Here is a 20,171-nt window from a genome sequence, read left to right as displayed (position 1 = left end):
CAGAAAATCTTGCCCAACCTCCAAGGGGAAATTATGGGGGAGGGGGGTCTTCCCCCCGGGATTTTGTTTTCCTCCAAAGGGAGGAGTCCGCCTTTTTGGAAAATCAGGCAAATTTTCTCAGACTAGTCTTTGATGTATGACACTAAACTTAATGAAACATATAACTGAAATCATCACAATACGCCGATTTTTCGTTATATCTATCGGTATCAAAATTCCGTTTTTTAGTGTTTCGAATACTATTGAGCGGCGTCGCTCCTTACTTACAGTTTGTTACCACAAGCCCTTTCATTTGGACACCATAATCTGCTCTCCTGGATTGTTAATGACGCTAAGCTAGCCCCGCCTACAGACTTCTCTCTGGTCGTGTCATAGGCCCAGCATCCACGGGGTAACTGTTTCAAGACAATGGGTGGAAACTAGTCTTATCCGCAACTGGTTTACGACCAGTTTACAACAAAAAAGAAACGTTTCTCCGCCCACGTACGCGAGTGGTTGTGGATCAGTTGTGTTGATCTAATTGAGCAGTGCAGTGTGGTTAACTATGTTGGATTCCGACAAGGAAGACTTAATTGATTACTATGTGTATCGCACGTTTCGTAGGATTAAGAGGGATTAATGGGTCCATTCCTATTTGGAAAAGAATGCAGTCTCGTCTATTCTTAGCAGCAAAAGAAGTCTTTCCTTGAGTACGCTTGAAGTTTATAGTTATACAGCTCTTCATACTTCTCCTGCGAATTTCACGTTTAATTCCTGGTCTGACATGTTGAGAGCCAAAATAATTGGAAAATATCAACGCAGTAGCTCCAAAAAAAGTGTGGGACAACACCCTTCAGCGCAACTGTGACCACGGTTGGAGGCTCATACGGAACCGGTTTTAGACTGATTGGAAACCAGTCTCATCTAGATTCCCTCGTGGGCGGTCCTCCACTCTACTTGAAGGCCATGGTGACAAAACAGTTGCATGCGCAATCGGTTAACAATTCTAGCTTCAAAATAGATGCCCCGTGGGCGCCCAGCGATGAAGTAAAATGAAGTAAGCGATGAAGTAAAATGAAATGTTTCATTTTACTTCGCGATAGCAGGAGAGACACTGATCAGGAACGCAGTGTTCAATTTTTTATTTTGAGCAAGAAAAGCGGGGAATGTCTGTATTAATATTTCGAAAACTGCTCATAAACTTTTTGGCAATGATTTGATACTTGAATCAAAGAAATTGTTGTGGACTGAAGCTGCCGTTTCTACACGCGCTACAGACAGACAGAAGATGATTTATAATATTAGAGATATGATTAGATGTCTTGATCTCTGTGTTATGAACGCAAAGTGACCCTACCCCGTTTGTCATTTTGAACTTGAAGAGGTACCTGTATGCCCGTTGAAACAACTGCAACGCTTACTCGAAAAGCCGATGAGTTATGCCTAAAGTCTAACAATCCGGCTGATTCTCGAATACTTAGGGCAAATGTTTGTTCGTCGTATAAATGGATGCCCCAGGCTTCAAAACTGACCTATGCGGTAGTCGTGAAGAACCCGTCTGATAATTATGACGATCCCATACCGCGAAAAGGCTTTCTTAGTAAAAAATTTACGGAAATAACAGTGATATAATTAATGAATTAAAGCCCCTTAAGGATGCTAGCCAACTTTATTGTCTGATAGAGATGCTACTCAGTCAGTAGTAACACGCTCGCAACGATCATGACTTATCTACGGAGGCCAAAGCGAAAAGCCGATCATATTTTGGAATTGTTCGCCTGACCCCTGAAAACTTTACATCTGATGCCCTTATTCAGCTGGCAGCACACTGCTCTGAAACTAAGCAGCTAGGTAAAACGCGTTAATTTCGGCTCAAATTCGCTGAAAAGGCAATCTCGAACAATCATCTCGTGAAAGTTTATTGGTTGATTATGAGCACCTACCTAATAGCAAGTTCAAGTCTCTGCCACTGCAATATAATAGTTGCCAGCAATACGGTCATGCCACGAAGTTGTGTAAGAATCTTTCCAAATTGCAAGACGCTCCAACGATCATCCAAAATCTAAACACATCCAAAATCAAAATCTAGCATATGTGGCTAAGTCGACTGCCCTTCATACGCATTAAGTTCCCAATTGCACAGGCTATTATTAATAAATGAATTATTCTGCTATCCGAGTTCTTTCCTGGAACATTAATGGCACTCTTTTAACAAAGCGATCTTTTCTAGAAGAATTCCCGTATAGTTTGTGATATTATATGTTTAAAAGAGCATTTTCTTTCGAAAGAGGGAGACTTCAGCTGATGGCTTCAGCTGAATGGCTTCAGCTGAATGGCTGAAATAAACGTTTAGGATCTCAGGCGATTAGTAGTGGAAGAGACCGGTCTGTTGGTGGCGTTGCAGTTTTAGCAAGAACTGGTCTCTCGAATATAGTGTACGGCTTCATGGACACCTTCGTTGCTGTGAAGATCAATTGCACAATTTTATATTCTGTATACTTGCCAACTGACTATAATAATAAAAAGTCTGAAAGAACATTCCGCATGGCATTTAGAAAACTTACTAAATCAATCTCAGGCGCTCTCAGCTCTGGATGCAGCATAGTTCTAGGTGGAGCTCTTAACTGTAATTTTAACAATGAATCCAGCCTCCGAGATCAGATACTTCTGTCTTCGTCTAAGGATCTGGAGTATGTAAAAAATGAAACTGACTTCACATACATTCATACCTCGAGAACCTCCTCTTGTCTGGACTTTTTCCTGATTTCTATAAAAATCACCGCTCAAGCAATCACTAAAGTGATAACTGACATTAACATATCTGACTTTTTCCAATTAATAAATTCAAATAACACGGTTCTGTCCGATCCCCATAACGAAAAGAGGTTTTAAAAAGTGGTTTTATAGATTTGAATGGAATAAAATAGATGTTAATTTGTTTCAGTCGGTCTGTGATGATATACTTGACAAGATAAAAGAACCACTTCAGTTACTACAAGAAACCCCGTCATCACCTACGTCAGAGAAGCAGGTTCTACTTAATATCGACACAGGCAAGCTGATTCACGCAATGGGTTGTGCAGAGAAAAAAGGCTGTTCCAATGAGAAAGGTCCGCATTGGATCTGAAGTCCCTAGTTGGTCCAGAAAAACTGAACTGGTGGCTACTGTGGATGCCTGAGGGTTCTGGTATTCCTTATGGAAGGAGTATTTTGCCAAGTGTTTGACTAAACATCGCGCTAACATCATAATGATCAAAATACTAGATTAGTCTGTTCTAATCCAAATTCGATCTGGAAGCTTATAAAGAACAAGAAATCATGTGACCGTTCTGATATTAAGCTCCCAAATGAAGCTGAGTGGATCTCCTAAAATAAATAAGAGTTCCCACCAATCACTCCAAATACGGTATGAATCAGAGCTCGATGCTGCATTCGAGCTTTCGAACCATTTTATTCGTTTCTTAGTGTCAGAATCAACGCTGAAAAAGCTATAAGGAAGCTAAAGAACTCGAGAGGTGTTGATGAAGTCTGCGGCATGCATTTGTTTTATAGTAGTGCTAACCTCTCTGAATATTTTGCATTATTTTACCAGATGGTTCTTTGTTCTGGATCAGTTCCTGACATTTTTTCTATAGGCATAGTAGTAGTAGTAGAACAATTTTCGTGAAAATAATCATTTGTATATATTAGCACAACAAAAGCGGAGCTTGCGAGGATGTGCTACAAAAAAAAGTATGAAGCATGAGACCATTTACCGAAACCAACATAAAAATAAATAACAAAACACTACAATATAAAACCCCAAAATAACACAATCAAGAATAAAGAAAAATAACCCACTGAAAATATAGTTAATCTGTTTCGAAAGCATACCTACCGAGCAATTCCACACGTAAATCAGATTTAAACTGGTTAAAATTACCATTATCCTTAATATCCTTACTAAGTTTGTTCCAAAGCTTGGAAGCTCTATAAACAAGAGAATATCTAGCATTACTCATATATCTACATATCTCTCTGAATATCTTGCATTACTTTACCAGATGGTTTTTGTTCTGGATCAGTTCCTGACATTTTTCTATAGGCATGTCTGCCCCGATTCTAAAAAAATGGTAAAGAGCCAGAACAATTGCCTCATACCATCCTATTTCTGTCTGACCAGTTTTGTTCAATTTAGTGAGCTGCTTATAATGAATGATAGAAATAGTTCGTGTTCCACTCCCAATAGTCAGTTTGGATTTAAAGTAGGCCTAAGTAGAGAGCATGTACATAGTCTCCATGCACACATGTTGATTGATTGTAATACTCATGATGTTAGGAGGGCTTTTGACTCTGGAATCCATGCGCAGCTGCTTTTAAGTGCTCTTCAGCGTGGCATGTCCAGGTCTACTGTCGAAGCACTTAAGAAATCTGTAGCGTAAGTTATGAGTAAAAATCAAATTCCCTGGGTCATCTACTCCAACTGTTAGACCTATCGTATTAATTCCTTTTTGTAAAGGTAAAAGGCAGGGAGCTATTAGCTCCCCTTCTTAATACAAGAATATTGTTATTGAGCCACAATAAGTTGTATTACAGAGTTGTGCGGTTCGCAGAATTGATGTTACGTTATTGAATCATGCTGACGATATCCTGAGTCCCAGAAGGTCATTTTCTCCAGTCGACGAAAAATTTTCTCGGCTGGCAAATGCGTGTCATAAGATTAGCTTTCCGTTTTTTGAGAGTAAAAATGAAATACTTGTGTTTGACTCCGTTCTAAACAGCCCTCTACTGTTTCTGTTTGGCTCGGTAATCAACTTTGCACCACTCCTAGCACCGCTTATTTTGGCCTTCCCATTGCGTCATATCTAAAGCTTACTCGTTTGACTCTTCTTCAGCACTTTTCTAAATAAGCTGGCCGGACCTATGGACTCCTTGTTTCCAGTAAATTATTTATTTTGTGCACCTTTATAATGGGTGCCACATATTCAGTCCCTATCTCCCTTTCGGCCAATCCTGTCTAAAGGGGATAAATGACCTGTCCGTTTTAATTAATTTAAAATTGTAAGTACCTCCTTAATCTCTCGCCTTAGGCCAGAAATTCAAGAGTATCCTCAAAATATGGACTTACAGGTCTCTTTACCGCCGTGAGTCGTTATCGAAAGACAGAGTAAATTAAAAAAATTCTCTGTATCCAAATTATGATTTTCATGTATTATTTTCTTAAAATGTAGTTTATCAGTTATATAACGTAAAATTTAAGCGTAATTATGTCGTGTGCTCCATGAAAAGTGAAAAGTACCGTATTCCTGGTCCGTATCTTGCTGTATAGAAAAGATTTCTGATGTTTCGGCATAGTTTGGTTCATGAATCGCCCTCTAACATTTTCTTTATGTGATTTTCTTTAATAGCGAATTTTCTTTGTTAATATTTTCCTTTTGGATTCTGTTTCTTGTTTTCTTTTTCTTCGCTTATGAATTTGTATCTTTAAAGTGGGCAATAACTTCATTCATTCATTTATATGAGTAAATTATTGAATGTGTTTTTAAGCTATTTTTTTTCACACACACACACACAAGCCCAACTCTGCCGAAAAAATCACCACCACTCGAGATAAAAACCTGGATACGCCCTTGCTCCTGCTATATATGAGATATCTATTAAACGTAATTTACTATCGACTAGTATATTTAGTAATTCATTTATTTTAATATTAAGTCTATTCGCTAAATAACAAGTAATTATACGTACTTCTCAAGTCTAAAAAAAACAGGCTTGACTAACGTAAGCTGAGGAACTCGAGCGATAGCTCTTTGAAAGCTTAAGAATTTGTTTCTGCCACATGAGAAATAAGGTAGAATTCGATAACCAAACACGTTTTAGCTTTTTCTGGCATATGAATCCCCTTGTCTCATTTTTTAGGGATATTAGGTATATGTAATAAGAATAGTTGCTGTCAGGGTTGCCACCACGGTCAGTTCCTAAAGTGCTACAATTGCCCAAATTTGCGGGCTACACAGCGATTTTCAATGCTATAGTAAAAATAGCCCTATAGTAAACTAGCACGTCCGCTCTATTTTATCAACCCTGAGCACGTGCTACAGTGCTATGCATAATAAAATAGCGTGAAAATGGCACTTTCGTGTTAATGGTGGCCACCCTGGTTACTGCAGTCTTTCTTTTTTCATCTAAAATGGTCCCTGGGCAGACTAATTCCAATTTGAGGTAGAAATCAATCACTCAAATCTACAAGCCAGAATTCCCATAGTAACATTGCTAGGCCCTTTTTGTTTGAAACAATTTCTCTTCGTTTGAGTTTGGCGTTATGGTTCATCGTACTTTTCGTTTTCAGTTCCATCACTTTTCTCATAGTAAGTTCGGATTGTTTTAAGCTCAAAATCTTAGATAAGATATTGTGCAAAACATTCTGTTTTGAACTTTAAATCCATTCTTTATATTTAGGTCTTTACTCACGGAAACTTTAATTATGCCTACTGGCTAATATTAGGCCCGTTTTTCGGCAACTGAGGCCCTACCTCTCTGGTAAAATAACATAATGCATTCCTCTTTCTCTTCATAACAAAGCACTCACTTTAAAGTACAGGAAGGAAACCCTTAAATGTCAGCATAAAAAGAAATTAGGCTAGTATTAATTAGTATAAATTAGGCTAGCATTAAAAGAAATTAGGTTAGAATTAGGCTAGAAATTAGGCTATTCCCCATAAAAAGGAGAATAGAACAATGAAGATTTTACCGATACTCCTGCTCAAGGCCGTATCCAAGGGGGTGAGTAACTTGTTTGAATCCCTCATAGAATGTTCGCCGAACTCGTAAAAATGTAAAAAAGATACATAATTGATTCAGAGTTCAAATTCAATACATCTGGCTTGAACGTGATGTTTTATACCCTTATTAAACCAGCAAGCCCTTTTTACCTCAGAAACAGGGAACTATTTCAAAACTTGGTTCTAAGCCTGTTTTGTAAAAATATTCGATCACTTTGGACTTGTAACTTTGATACCGTACTCTGCTCTCCTTGATTACTAAAGACGCTAAACTAGCCCCGCCAACATACACCTCTGTCTGGATCAAAGAACTGGCCTGGCCTTTGCCAAAGATTGTGCCTTCCAGCCAACCGTCTAGGGCTAAACAGATAGCTGGTCGTCTTCGGTTGATGTGGGAGGATGTCGTGAAGAAAGGTTTAAGGGAAAAGGAAACTTCATGGGAGTGTTTAAAGGGGGAGGCTTTTAATAGACTGGGATGGAGGATAGTGGTAGCAATAAGGACAAAAGCATTTAAACTCGAAGACAAACCCTATTTACTTCTAATTGCAAAGTCTACACCTCAACTGCAACAATACACAATTTCCTGCCATAATAATGGTTTGTGCAGTCGTTGATGTAAGGATGCCAAGAGATGGCTCATAAATTTCCCTCCAACCAAATGACCCTAGTTTGAGATAGCTTACGGGACCTTAGGAGAAAATGACCATCCTCCGCATCACAAGAGTCGGTAATTTTTCTTTGCTTCAATACTTGCCAAAAATTTCCAGTTTTGTATGTTAGAACTCCATAAACTTTCTTTTTATCTAAGATTGTCACAGAAAACACTATACTTGGTTTTGAGACAAAATGAACCTATATATGCCTTCCACAAAAAAAATTTATCTTTTACAAGTAGGATAAAGACAATTAGCAGCTTTTCAATTAGAAACTGACCTTTAATTCCCTTGGACTTCCTTTCCATTATTTCCTTGCGCAGGCGCTGTTGCTCTTTTAACTTCTCAAGATACTCAGAACCAAGGTTTAAATCCTCCTGAAATAAGAGGAAATGACAACTTTGAATAAACTCTTTGAAGCTTTAGGTACAATATCAGTTAATGTCTTAAAAGTGCATTTTTATGCCCAAGCTCTCCAAATCTCCATGAGATATCCTTCATATACTAGTTTCTTCAATGGTTGTAAACTAGACTGTCCAAAATTATTACAGGAGTCGTAATTAAAACTTACAAAAATATTTTCAAACATAGATTTAAGATTCCGATACTGAATATGAAAAGTTATCATTATTTTATTAAGCCAAATTACAGGCAAAGGCAAAAAGGAGATTGAGACTAAAACCGTTTCACTTTGTTACCCACACCCACTGTCGTTAGACAGCATAATCAAACTCAACGGTTTTTGGCTACTACATCCTCGGCGCGTACAAACAGCTCCTCGCATTTAATCTACAATCAGTGGTGGTATGCATAAGTGGTGTATAAGTATATAAGTGATTATATGGTATATAAGTGGTGGGACTACTTGAAATTATCCACAAAATGCTATACCACAAAGGGGCAAGGTTTCACAATACTCTATGGTTTTAGATAATAATATTGCGCCATTGAGCATCAAAACTTTTTTCTTCTTGGCAAGGCAAAATATTCTCTTGAATTTTCCCTCTTTTATACTCTTTTTTGGGCCATGAAAATGAACTTCGAAATTTGATGTAAGACCTTTCTTTTTCTTCTAATTACTGGTTGAATAGCCTTATCCAGGAAAATACCAACCATATGTTTAGAACTGTTTATTGTGAAATTCTTAGTGAGTTTTCTAGAAAATTGAATGACAAAAAAAAAATTATTTGTATTAAAAGAACAATATAAAGTCGTACTTGTTGTTATTATTGTTGTAAGGCCTGTTTTTCGTGAAATTCTTAGTGAGTTTTCAGAAAATTTAAGGACATCAAAAGAAATGTATTTGTATTATAAGAAGAATATAAAGTTTTGCTTGTTGCTATTATTGTGATAGATATTGCGCCACGAACTTGCAAATTAATTAAAACTTCTCATCAGAAACCATTTTTCTTTATTACTCATTAAGTTAACTCTCACGATTCTTTTCATTATCTTTCCAGTTTCGGGTTACATGCAAGTTTGGTACGGTATAAAGCTTGGAATATTTCAGAATCATGTTAATATTATTTAAAATTATTTTTTATCATTCTAGTTACCAAGTTCATCTTTCCAGTTTTGGGTTACTTGCAAGTTTGGTACGGTATAAAACTTGGAATATTTCAGAATTATGTTAATAGTATTTAAAATTATTTTTAATCATTCTAGTTACCAAGTTCATCTTTCCAGTTTTGGGTTACGTGCAAGTTTGGTACGGTATAAAACTTAGGATATTTCAGAATTATGTTAATAGTATTGAAAATTATTTTTAATCATTCTAGTTACCAATTTCATTGTCAGTTACTAATGAAACTTTTTTTGTCCAGGGCATGTTTGGAGCCAGAGGGAGGGGTTATGGCTCCTCACTAGATCCATCAATGGCCTTACTTTCATAATATACTTAATTATCATGCGCACTTGTAGGATTTTCTTTTTTGGAGAAAGGGGGAGGGTTGAGTTTTTTTATTCTCTACATTCACATCTAGTTTTACATAATTCGTCTGGTCTCAACATAATTAGCTTCGCTTTCAAGAAAATTGTCCTCACTTAGGCTTTGAGCGGTAGCTGACAGAATTTTATAATGCCCCTTTCTGCTAAAACTATAATTTTAACATAACTATAGAACTAAAATATCAATGCAAACCGCCAAATTTCCTAATCAAATATCATCACGTTATAGCATTGTTCAAATAAAACTTACTTTTACCATGATTATCTTTATAAATTCATTCTTGTTTTTCTTTCTATTCTTTAACCAATGTGATCTTTACCTTTTGCATTATTACAGCCGTACCAATTGTTTTTCTCTGCCACAAGCGTGTCTACCAGTGAAAACATCTAATGTCACTTATGTTTATAATTGTTTAAATGTTCTCCGGAGCAGTTGCATCTCGGTCCGGCTTCTAATGGTTGAGATAGGGAATGACTGTGTCTTAATTTATCTACACTACCCACACCTGAAACTAAGCTACTTATTGTTGAATCTTTTCGCGCATTTTTAACTGTCCTTAGCAGCCATAAAAGTCGATTGCACATAACTTGAATCTAGTGACTTATCAATGTGCCAATTTTTCTGAAAAGTGTGTGAATTTTTGTAGAAGACCTTTATTTTACGCTAAATGAAGAATAAGAAATTTAGACAAATTGTTATTTTGCTGCTAAAATCTTTCATTCTTTGGGATTATTCCAAAAAAATTTTTTTATTCAATTCAAAGGACTTAACTGTTGAAAGGGGAATGTTGGAATAACGTAGTCAGTTTTTGAATTTTCTCAGAACCAAAAAAGAACCAGCCACTGATCTTTGTTCATTTTATGTTCTATTACTTTTCTTACGTTGTGTTATAATTAGCTATTTCTTATCCATTGTTTTCTCCATATGTCAACATTTGAGAATTTTCATCCAAAGGGCATAGTAATTTTTGATTAGTTTTCCTTAATTATGTATCACCATCTACCTACAATATATCAAATTATACCCACAGGTGTAATATGCAAAATTGACTGGCTTTATCGAAAAGCAAAATACAACTTATTAAGAAAAATAGCCTATCTGTAAAACCTGCGATACACAAATATGAGTCACATCTTTCAGCTTTTTCACTCTTCTATAATGTTCATAACGTCTAATATCTTTGTTAATCTGGTGAATATGTTTGTTTCTTTTAATAAAACCTTTTTATTATTTTTTCCGATCTTCCTCTTCTTAATACCATACCCTTTTTTAGCGATACTGTTTTTACGATTTTGCCTATTCGTTTATGTTTACCATGTAATTCGCTTGTGTTTGCTTTGCTTTTAAAGACTATTTTCAGCAGTCTGTATTTTGTTATTTTGAGCAAGATGCTTTATCAGGGAAATTACATCAACCGCCAGAACTTAAGACGTCTCATCTTTCGATAAATTTAAAAAAAAAGGTCAATTACAAGAGATATGCATCAAAGTGAAGGAGACATTCTTATAATCCAAAGATTTGGGAAAGAGGGCATAGTACCTAACTAATCTATAGGGTCTAAATAGAACGATGCAAGGTATTTAATACGGAGAATTTCCCAGATATTTACAGAGCAGGATCGAACATGATGCTCGAAGAACAGCAAGTGACAAACAAATACAGAAATCACCAAAAAAGGAGGAAAAAAGGATTATACAGAATACTAATTTCAAAAAAACTGAAAAAAAGGACTTACAGCCATTTTTTGTCGTCGCTTGGACTCTTCAGACTCGGTAACGACACTTATCAAATTAGGATTCCTGCCATCAGCGGTACGCTAAAGGAAATATAGATTCAAATAAAAAACAGGAGTTAAAAATATCAGCTATCACAATATCATGCCTTTATTCCTGTCACGTACATAGGGTGAAATTAAAAGGAGCTCACAATTAGAATTGGTTAGTGCGGATAGCGCAAAGTGCGGTAACCATTTCATTATCTGAAGGCAAGTAATCGCTAATGCAGAGAATTACGAGAGCCTAGATGCATATTCTTGAAGGTTGGAAAACGAAACCTATCAGGTTAATTTTTGTGGTCTTTTAAAGAAACAAGTAGCTGCCATACCAAACGCTAAAAGAATATAGCTGCTTCTGCATCGAACTTGTTATGTGCGTAGACAGCACATTTACCATGCAAAAGTAAACAGCATATAGGGACTTTTATTTGGGCAGATCAAAAAGGCTTAACAGCTCCATCAAATACAGATCATATAAAATATCTTTTTAATTTCATTCCTAGGGGTGATCCCATCGAGCCAGTTGCCTCAGAATAGATCATTTATGGATCTAGATCGTCCAACGATCGTCTTTGTCAACCAATTGAATAGATTGAGACGTAGGGGGAGTGGCCATTACCGTATTGGCCACAGGCAGTTCGGAGCTGCGGTGAGCTGGAAGAGGTAGCACCTTTTCAAGCGATAAAAGAGTTCGTACCATATCAAGGCGTCGATTTCTGGTATTTCAAACCCACCGGCAACTTATTTTGATCCAACTACAGCAGAGAAAATACACCAAAACGCCGATCAGCTCAGAATTTCTGGTTCATCCTATTCATATAAACATGAATGGATATACAACATGGATTGAAACGAATACGGATTCAACTTCCGATTACCCTTCATTCAGAAGAATAAACATAGGAGGAAGGATACAAAATGGGTGCAGACGATTGGAAAAGCTCCCGTCTTATTGCGAAGGGGATAGTTTTAACAGAATTAGTCATTATTCTTAAAAAGAAGAATAAATCAAATAAAAAACAAGTTTTTTTAATGGAAATGAAGAGTGACATTAAACTTTAAAACAGACTGAAATAATTCCGTACCCTCTATCCTTCCAAAAATTAAACATTTGCCTCAATCTTGAACTGAATTTTATGAAAAACCCGTCTTACAATCGAACAGTTCGTGTTAACGAATTGTAAGTAAGGAGCAACCCGGCTCAATAGCAACCAAAACTCTAAAAAAAAGTATTTTGAAAAAAAAAGTATAAAAAAATATAGATACATCGAAAGAATTAGATTTTTATGCTGGTTTCAAATATATAAGCTTTATCACGTTTATTCTTACTTATCAAAAGTTAAAAGTCAGAGAAAATTTACCATATCTTCGATAAAAGGGGGAAACATCCCCTAAAATAAAATCTTAATGAGAATCACACCATCTGATTCACATCAGAGAACCCTACTGCAGAGGTTTCAAGTTCATCTGTAAAAATGCAGAATTTTGAATTTTTTGCCAGAAGAAAGATCACAGATGTGTTTTTTTTTCAGGGGTGATCACACCAACCCGATGGTCCTAGAATATCGCATGAGGCCTCATTCAAACGGAAATTAAAAGTTCTAGTGCCTTTTTTAAATAGCCAAAAATTGGAGGGCAACTAGCCACCCTCCCACGCTCATTTCCCCCAAAGTCACCCAGTCAAAATTTTGAGATGGCATTTTGTTCAGCATAGTCAAAAAATCTATTAACTACATCTTTGAGGACGACTTAATCCCCCACATTCCCCGGGGGAACGGCGGCAAGTTTTGAACTTTGCCCATTATTTACATATAGTATTGGTTATTGAGAAGCATACAGACGTTTTCAGGGGGATTTTTTTATGGTGGGGACGAGGTCAGGGGAGGTGGTTACATGGGAGGATCTTTCCATGGAAGAATTTTTCATGGGGGAAGGGACTTTTCTATTAAGAGGGCACCGGTTTTTCAGCATTATTTAAAAAGCGATCAGATATTAGATAAAAAAAAAGTTTTTTTCGACTGAAAGTAAGGAACAATATTAGAACTTAAAACAAACAGAAATTATTACGTATGTGATAGGGTTTCGCCCCCTAGTCAATATCTCGCTCTTTACGCTTTTTTAGTACTTTCAAGAGAGCTATTTATTCTTATTAAATGGCCTCTGTGATTTAGGGGTCATTCTTAAAGAATTGGAATAATATTCGAACTTCAGAGTACAGAGCGAGTTTGTTGACTAGGGAACGAACCCCCTCATATATGTAATAACACCCCCTAAAAGTCATAGAATCTTAATGGAAATCACACCATCAGATTCGGCGTGTCAGAGGACTGTACTGTAAATGTTTCAAGCTCCAATCTGCAAAAATACGAAATTTTGTATTTTTTGCCAGAAGAGAGATCACGGATGCAGGTTTTATTTTTTACTCTTTTTTTCCCAGAGATGATTGCATCGACTCGTTGGTCCTAGCGAGAGGCCTCATTCAAACAGTTTTTTATTCAAATATCCGTAATAATTATTCATGTGCTGTAAGCCAAAATCGAAACCTGCATTAATTTAAAAATGTTCAGAAAATTAGTAAAATAAGAACAAGTTGTTTTTAACTGAAAGTAAGAAGCAAAATTTAAAAAGAACAGAAATTATTCTGTATATGAAAGAGGCTATCCCCTCCTCGACACCCCGCTCTTTACGCTAAAGTTTGACTCTTTCTCACAACTCTACTTTTAAAAAAATAAAAAACTTCAACGCAAAAGAGCGAGACGTTGAGGAGAGGACATTCCCTTTCATATACGGAATAATTTTTGTGCGTTTATAAGTTTTATTGTCGCTCTTTACTTTCAGTTAAAAGAAACTTGTTTTTTACTTAATCAAAAAGAAAAACGGAACAGGTTAAAGAAAAAGAATATGAACAGTAATTACAATCACTATCAACACAGGAAAACCACACACAAAAACTAGTTGAGAAGGTGGAACCACTCATAGGGCGAAGATAATAGTTTTTCTCATGCTTCAGAATGGCCTATTCAACTACAACAAAAGACTCAACAATACCATACTTAACAACAATATGGCGATTTCTAACGAAAGGTGGTAGTTGTAGCATATACCGTACATACTTAAAAAAAATACTGTGCTCATATTACGGGCGCTCAAAATCTTCCAAAAGGGGAACAAAAGCAATACGTGAGGCAGGGTAACTCCATTATAAAGACGATCCAGATACGTGCAGCTTCAGCTTCTCAGCCTAGCAGAGTACGACCAATCGGTAAACATGACATGATAGACGGTGTTAATTTCACCTAACCTCACTGTAGAAACCACCTCTGGACTATCGAAAAAGGAAAACAGTCGAAGGAAAATCTACATTAAATTGTAGTCCAAGAGCTGCATAGCCTCTTTCAAGCCGCATATCAAGGAAAAATGCTCTAACACAAGAATAATGGGATAAAAGGGTATACTTTTAAAAGGGCATATAATATTAGATGGGCTTATTGACGCCATTCACTGATAAACACTAAAATTTTCAAGTCAAATATTTTGAAAGGCAGTCGGTAAATAGAACACTTGCAATTACCAACTGGCTATATCTATTGTTGTTAGAAGATGCTTTCAGCAAGACTTTCACGTAGATGGTGGGAAGCTCCCTTGATATACAGAAAATTTTCTGTTCGTTACAAGTTTCAATCTCACTCTTTTCTTCCATTAAAAAAATTGTGTTTTTGCAATTTGAAAAAAAAATGCATGTTTCTCCCCCATTTCTTAGGGTTCTTTGATATAATTAGAGCCCACTGTTAGGTTTTTTTTTATATCTCCCTTGATATGCAGGAAAATTTCTGTTCATTACAAGTTTAATCTCACTCTTTTCTTTCATCTAAAAAATAATTGTGTTTTTACTATTTGAAAAAAATGCCCATTTCTTCCCTAAGATCTTAAGGTTCTTTTACGTCCACTGTCTGTCGTATGGTCACCGCTCTACAAGGAACGAACTACTTTGGTCAGAATTAAGCAAAATAACACTCCTTTGTTAATCAAAATATACTGTGCCAATTAGACCCATTGTTCTAATTTGCAGCACATTACTTCGGACAAAGCTGCGTTATAAATTTTCAATGTTACAGATCTGTTTCAACTATGAAAAACTGAAGGAAATCAATTCAATCAGTGAGTATATTCTCAAGGGAATTGGGTCTAAATAAAGCAACCAAGTTTTGATTCTCAAATTTCATAATTTATACTTCAAATTTTAAATCCAGGTGTAATAGAAACAGGTTATTTTATAAACATTAAAAGAGAGTAGCTCTTTTAATTGGACTAAACTCTCTAGCAGACACGTAGTCAAAGTGGGGTCACTTTTCACAGTTTTTCTCAACCAGAAAAACCTCGAGGTTTATGTAAAATAAAAACTCTTAAATTTTGAATATAATTTGCCTATTATTACTTTTTTTTAAATCCTTGTCCCTTCTTCCGGAAATGTCGGGCTCCCTCCGACATTGAATGTCTCCATATGTCTCTGACCCGAGCACGATCTCCGATATTTAAAACAGATCTCACTCTTTTATATGCATTTAATGAGCAAAAAAGATCCAAGAGAATATTGCAAGGACGTTATACATTGTATAAAGGGTGTTCTATACAGACAATATTTTTCATAAGATATGCTTAGAAGTCTACCAGAAAAAAAAAAGAGATAATACCTTTCCCATCGGACTGCAATAATCTTTGCATTTCATGTAGCCAAATTAAAAACATTTGGATGAATGACCGCTTCATGCAGTTTCAGCTCGGTCGCAAAATTCCGCGTCCTTGAAAGCATTTTCAGTAGATTTTTCTTTCAAAAAAAAAAATCTGTAATTTCAGATTCCAGAAAAGCAAAAAAAGCCCTTAGCACATCCCTTACCGTTTTCAAAATGTTGATCACCTTAGACAATTAATCCTTTGCAAATTAGTAGCTATCAATGTGATATCCGATTAAAAGTCATAAATTCAGAATTATCAATGAACAATCGCACAAATGATAGAATATTTGTCTTTTTTTCCGATGCCATTTATATTGTTTTCTTTTTTAATTCTAAGGAATTTTCCTTGGTCATTTTACCTTTCGTGTGGTTTTAAGTCTTACCTTCCTTGACAGGACGTTTCTCAGATCGGCATGGTTTTTCTTCCGCCTTTCTTCACTTTGAAAACCTAGTCGTTCATGAACTGGTCTACGTTCAATTTCCAGGGTCTCCTCAATTGACCTACGCTCAATTTCGGTGTTATTATAGCAATTCGAGTTTCTCATTCTTATTTCTTCCTGATGAACTATACTCATAGGACTTATCACAGTTCGGTATCTGTCTAATTGTGAATCACTAAAATTGCAAGACTGAATGTCAGATTTAAAACGGTGCAGCTCTTCATGAGGAAGATGGTGTATAAAAGGAGCAGGCTGGTGAGGAGGAGGCTGATGAGTAGGAGGACCACTCCACGGAGGCCTCACTAAGTCATTAGAAATTGTAATTCCCATTGCAGGTGGAGGTCTTGAGAAGTCTAATCTTGGTGGGGAAGTTCCAAAGCGAAACGGTTCAGGTCCAGGAGGAGGCCTCACAGCAGCAGGGGGTTGCATAGAAGGTGGTGGTCCTAATTTCGGCGGTGGTCCAACAGTAGGGGGTGGCCCTGCGGTCGTAGGTGGTGGCATGTTGAAGTTCATTGGGGGTGGCGTAAAACCAGGTGGTCCTGGTGGTGGGGCTGTTATCCTTGGTGGGGCTAAAAGAAAAAGAACGAAAGAGTAAAAATAAAGCTTGATTTACTATAAATTAAGGATCAAGAAAATCAACTAGGTCTTCTGAAGAATAATTAATAGAATTACAGACAAAGCATAATTTAATAGTATATAAATGAATCTATATTTGAATGGACCGCGAAAAATTTAATCAAGATTTCCAGTATTCACTAAAAATTTTATTTCAAATAAAATTAATCGAAACCCTTTGATAAAAGGTAAAAATATCTTTAACTGAAGGTTACTCATCCTGTACAGTATTTCGGGTTTGTACCAAAAAGTAACATATTGATTAAACCGTATAGATAAACATGAGGAGATCAACAGGATCATCAGCAGAAGTGATATAAATACTTTAAATTAGACTGTCATTTTCCTTCAAATCATCCCGAATAACGATGACTGAGATATAAATGCTTATAAATACTATAAATACTGAGAAGAAGAGGAAATGAACAGAAGGAAAGAGACAATAAAATAAGGAACAGAAAAACCTCGCTATGGAATATAATCTACTGAACGCATCTTTTTTTAATGAGTCTTCATCACTCTTTATATTGTGTCTAGCAAGGGAGCAGTGTTGCCGTCATCCCTCTTCTTAGACTACGAAGATAAAATAATAAAAAAAAAATCCTGGATTTTATTAGAACTAACGAGACATTTACCCCATCTATCCCTTACCAAACCTTCCAAATATTTGTAGTGAGATTTGAGGTAAATTCGGTTATTGTTCAGGACATTATAAGTACTCAGATTGCAACAGAAAGCTGTGAGAGATGAACCAAATACCCGAAAGATACATGCTACTTGAGTGATATAAAGTTGACTGATCCGGCTCAGAGTAGAGCAGCCAAGAGCACAGCTCAAATATAGTGACTGCATATGCCTTCTTTCAAGAGTTGTCTACACAAGCAGCGAGAGAAGAGGCCGATCAGCATCGGAAAAGAATATTACGCATCAGAGTTTAGCTTAAGTACTGCTAAAGAATGGTACTTTAGATTACTTTAGCTCATATCACACTAAAGAATGTTTGAAATAAAACAGAGCATGAAAGAATGTAAACTAACAGCCAAGGATGAATACTGCTTTGGCTCCCAGATAATCATCAAAGCTTGGTTGTGAATAAATTCCATCTCTTTAAGATGAAATTCAAGCGTCAATAGTAACAAAATACAGCAATACTGAAAGCAATAACTGTTTTAGGTGCTACCTAGGTGCTTAGGTGCTAACTGTTTTAGGTGTTAACTAGGCGGAATTTATTTATTAAGTAACTATTTTTAGTCCAAGGAGGGTAACTGAGAAGAAATTTAGCATAACGAAAAAATACTCTACGGCCAAATAGTTTCTGAAGTTCACTAAAAAAAAACAAAAAAAACTGCCAAACCGGACAAAGAGAAAGGAGACGAGGTACAACTAGGCTATTATAAATTTTTGCAATATTCAATTTTTTCATATTCATTTTCATCCAAACTTCTCTCTCCCAGAAATAGAATTTAAAAAGAGGTATATTACCTAAGCATATACAGATTCACGCAAATTCAAACCTCGCTTAAAAATCTAGATTAAGAAGGCTATCAGAGAGCAGCAGAGAGAAAAGTTGGCCTTTGACAAGTAAAATACCGCCTTTGATCATGATTTGGAGAACTAAGGCTAAAAAGAATTGTTTGTCAGTCGGAGGGCCGTGACACAATACATAAGGAGTTGCATTTGTTCAGAAGAGTTCAACGCTTAATTACAAAGCTTACATTTTGTCTAATAATTAAAACACTTTAAACAAAAGTCCACACCCATATGGATAGAAATAGAAACATAAGAAACTTATAAACAGGTGTCAATCAATAATTATATTCTGCTGACGAAACGGTGACAAAGCTGCAGAGGCATGTCTGCGGTTTATATTATATTTTATTAAAAGATATATCACCTAAGCGTATACAGATAATACGCAAATTTAAACCTCAGTTAAAAATCAATCGTAAGAAGGTTATTAGAGAACAACAGAAAAAGAAAAACGCTGACCTTAGACAAGAAAAAATATCGCCTTTGATTGTGTCAACTGCTCTGTTCCTAAAGTCCAGCGGACTTTTCAGAGCCCTGTGATGACTAAATGCTCTACTCTACAAAAAAAAAAAAAATTGTCCTCCAGACCTACAGGTAAAAATTAACTGGTCCATTGACAAATTTCTCAGCTCTGATTCTGCTCTGAGTACTTATCAATGCCTGGAAGTCTCCCCACATCACATCTGTGCTTAAAGCGGATGGCACCGGTGAAACAGCTAATTCTGGTTTGTATAAACCTGTAAGCCTCGTACATTATACATTGTAAGGTCTATAAGTGCATTCCCAATAAAGTGATACACACCTGGACTAAATGTCAAATATCAAGGATGGGTCCAGCTTCTGGCATAGGGATACCATATTGTAATTATGTCTCTTGACATGACAAACGCTTTTTATAAAGTCAGACATAGGGATTTGTAGGAGAAAGTTCATTCATAAGGAGCTTAAAGTTGTCTACTCAAGATTTTTGGAGAGTATTATACGTACCCATGTTGTTCTTGTCAGGTTGGCTCCCATAGATTTCTATTAAAGAGATTCCTAAGGATGGCATCCTTGGGCTTTTCCTGTACAAATCGACAACTTAGGGGAGGATCTTGTGAATCCCCTGAAACATTTTCTTAACGATACCATGGTTTATGCAGTCATCCACAAACCTGAAGACTAAGTCTAAGGTTTCTCTTTCCCTACACAGGGATATCCTGGAGACAGAACAGTGACGTATTGCCTGGATAATCAATTTTAACACATCCAAGACAAGAATCATTCAGTCACCCAACTATAGATCCTGTGCTCTCATCTAACTTGGCCTTTAAAGGTGAATCCATCTAGAGAGATGATACGTGATGTCTTCTAAAAATGCATTTCTCATCAGAAATCTCATAGGCCACGCACCTTGATAGAGGCCATTCTTCCCGCAAGAGAGCTATGCCAAAATGTTTCGCTCAAAAATCTTACTACTGTTCAACTTGAGGATCTCTTTCTGGAAGTCTTTGAAATCCTCATTTTGAGCAATCATATTTGATCTACTGCACCCAAGTAATTGAAATCCAGTACTCTGTGCTTGTATGGCTACTCTATTATATAGCCTACACATAAAGCCTCGCCTTAATCGGTGCATTGGCTTGTCTTAATTGACGGTTGAAAATAGGCCAAAAGCTTTTTTACTAGCATGACGTGGATCAGGCAAGAAACAAAGAAAGCTATAACAGAGCGCCGTTCCATTGAGCTTGTACATCTT

The 20,171-nt window shown here is 36.4% G+C and overlaps 1 protein-coding gene across 1 annotated transcript in view; it reads right to left on the bottom strand.

The window, feature by feature from the left end:
- Nucleotides 1-20,171, bottom strand: part of LOC136026983 (uncharacterized) — a 66,289-nt gene that overhangs the window by 23,096 nt on the left and 23,022 nt on the right. The window contains exons 6-8 of the mRNA XM_065703862.1: nucleotides 16,232-16,857; nucleotides 11,077-11,157; nucleotides 7,674-7,770 (exon numbers count right to left, since the gene is read on the bottom strand). Coding sequence (XP_065559934.1) covers nucleotides 7,674-7,770; nucleotides 11,077-11,157; nucleotides 16,232-16,857 — 804 coding nt within the window. The remainder of the gene's footprint in view (nucleotides 1-7,673; nucleotides 7,771-11,076; nucleotides 11,158-16,231; nucleotides 16,858-20,171) is intronic.

This window comes from Artemia franciscana, chromosome 5, assembly GCF_032884065.1.
Source record: "Artemia franciscana chromosome 5, ASM3288406v1, whole genome shotgun sequence".
Taxonomy (NCBI): Eukaryota; Metazoa; Arthropoda; class Branchiopoda; order Anostraca; family Artemiidae; genus Artemia; species Artemia franciscana.
This window is presented reverse-complemented; position numbering and strand designations above follow the sequence as displayed.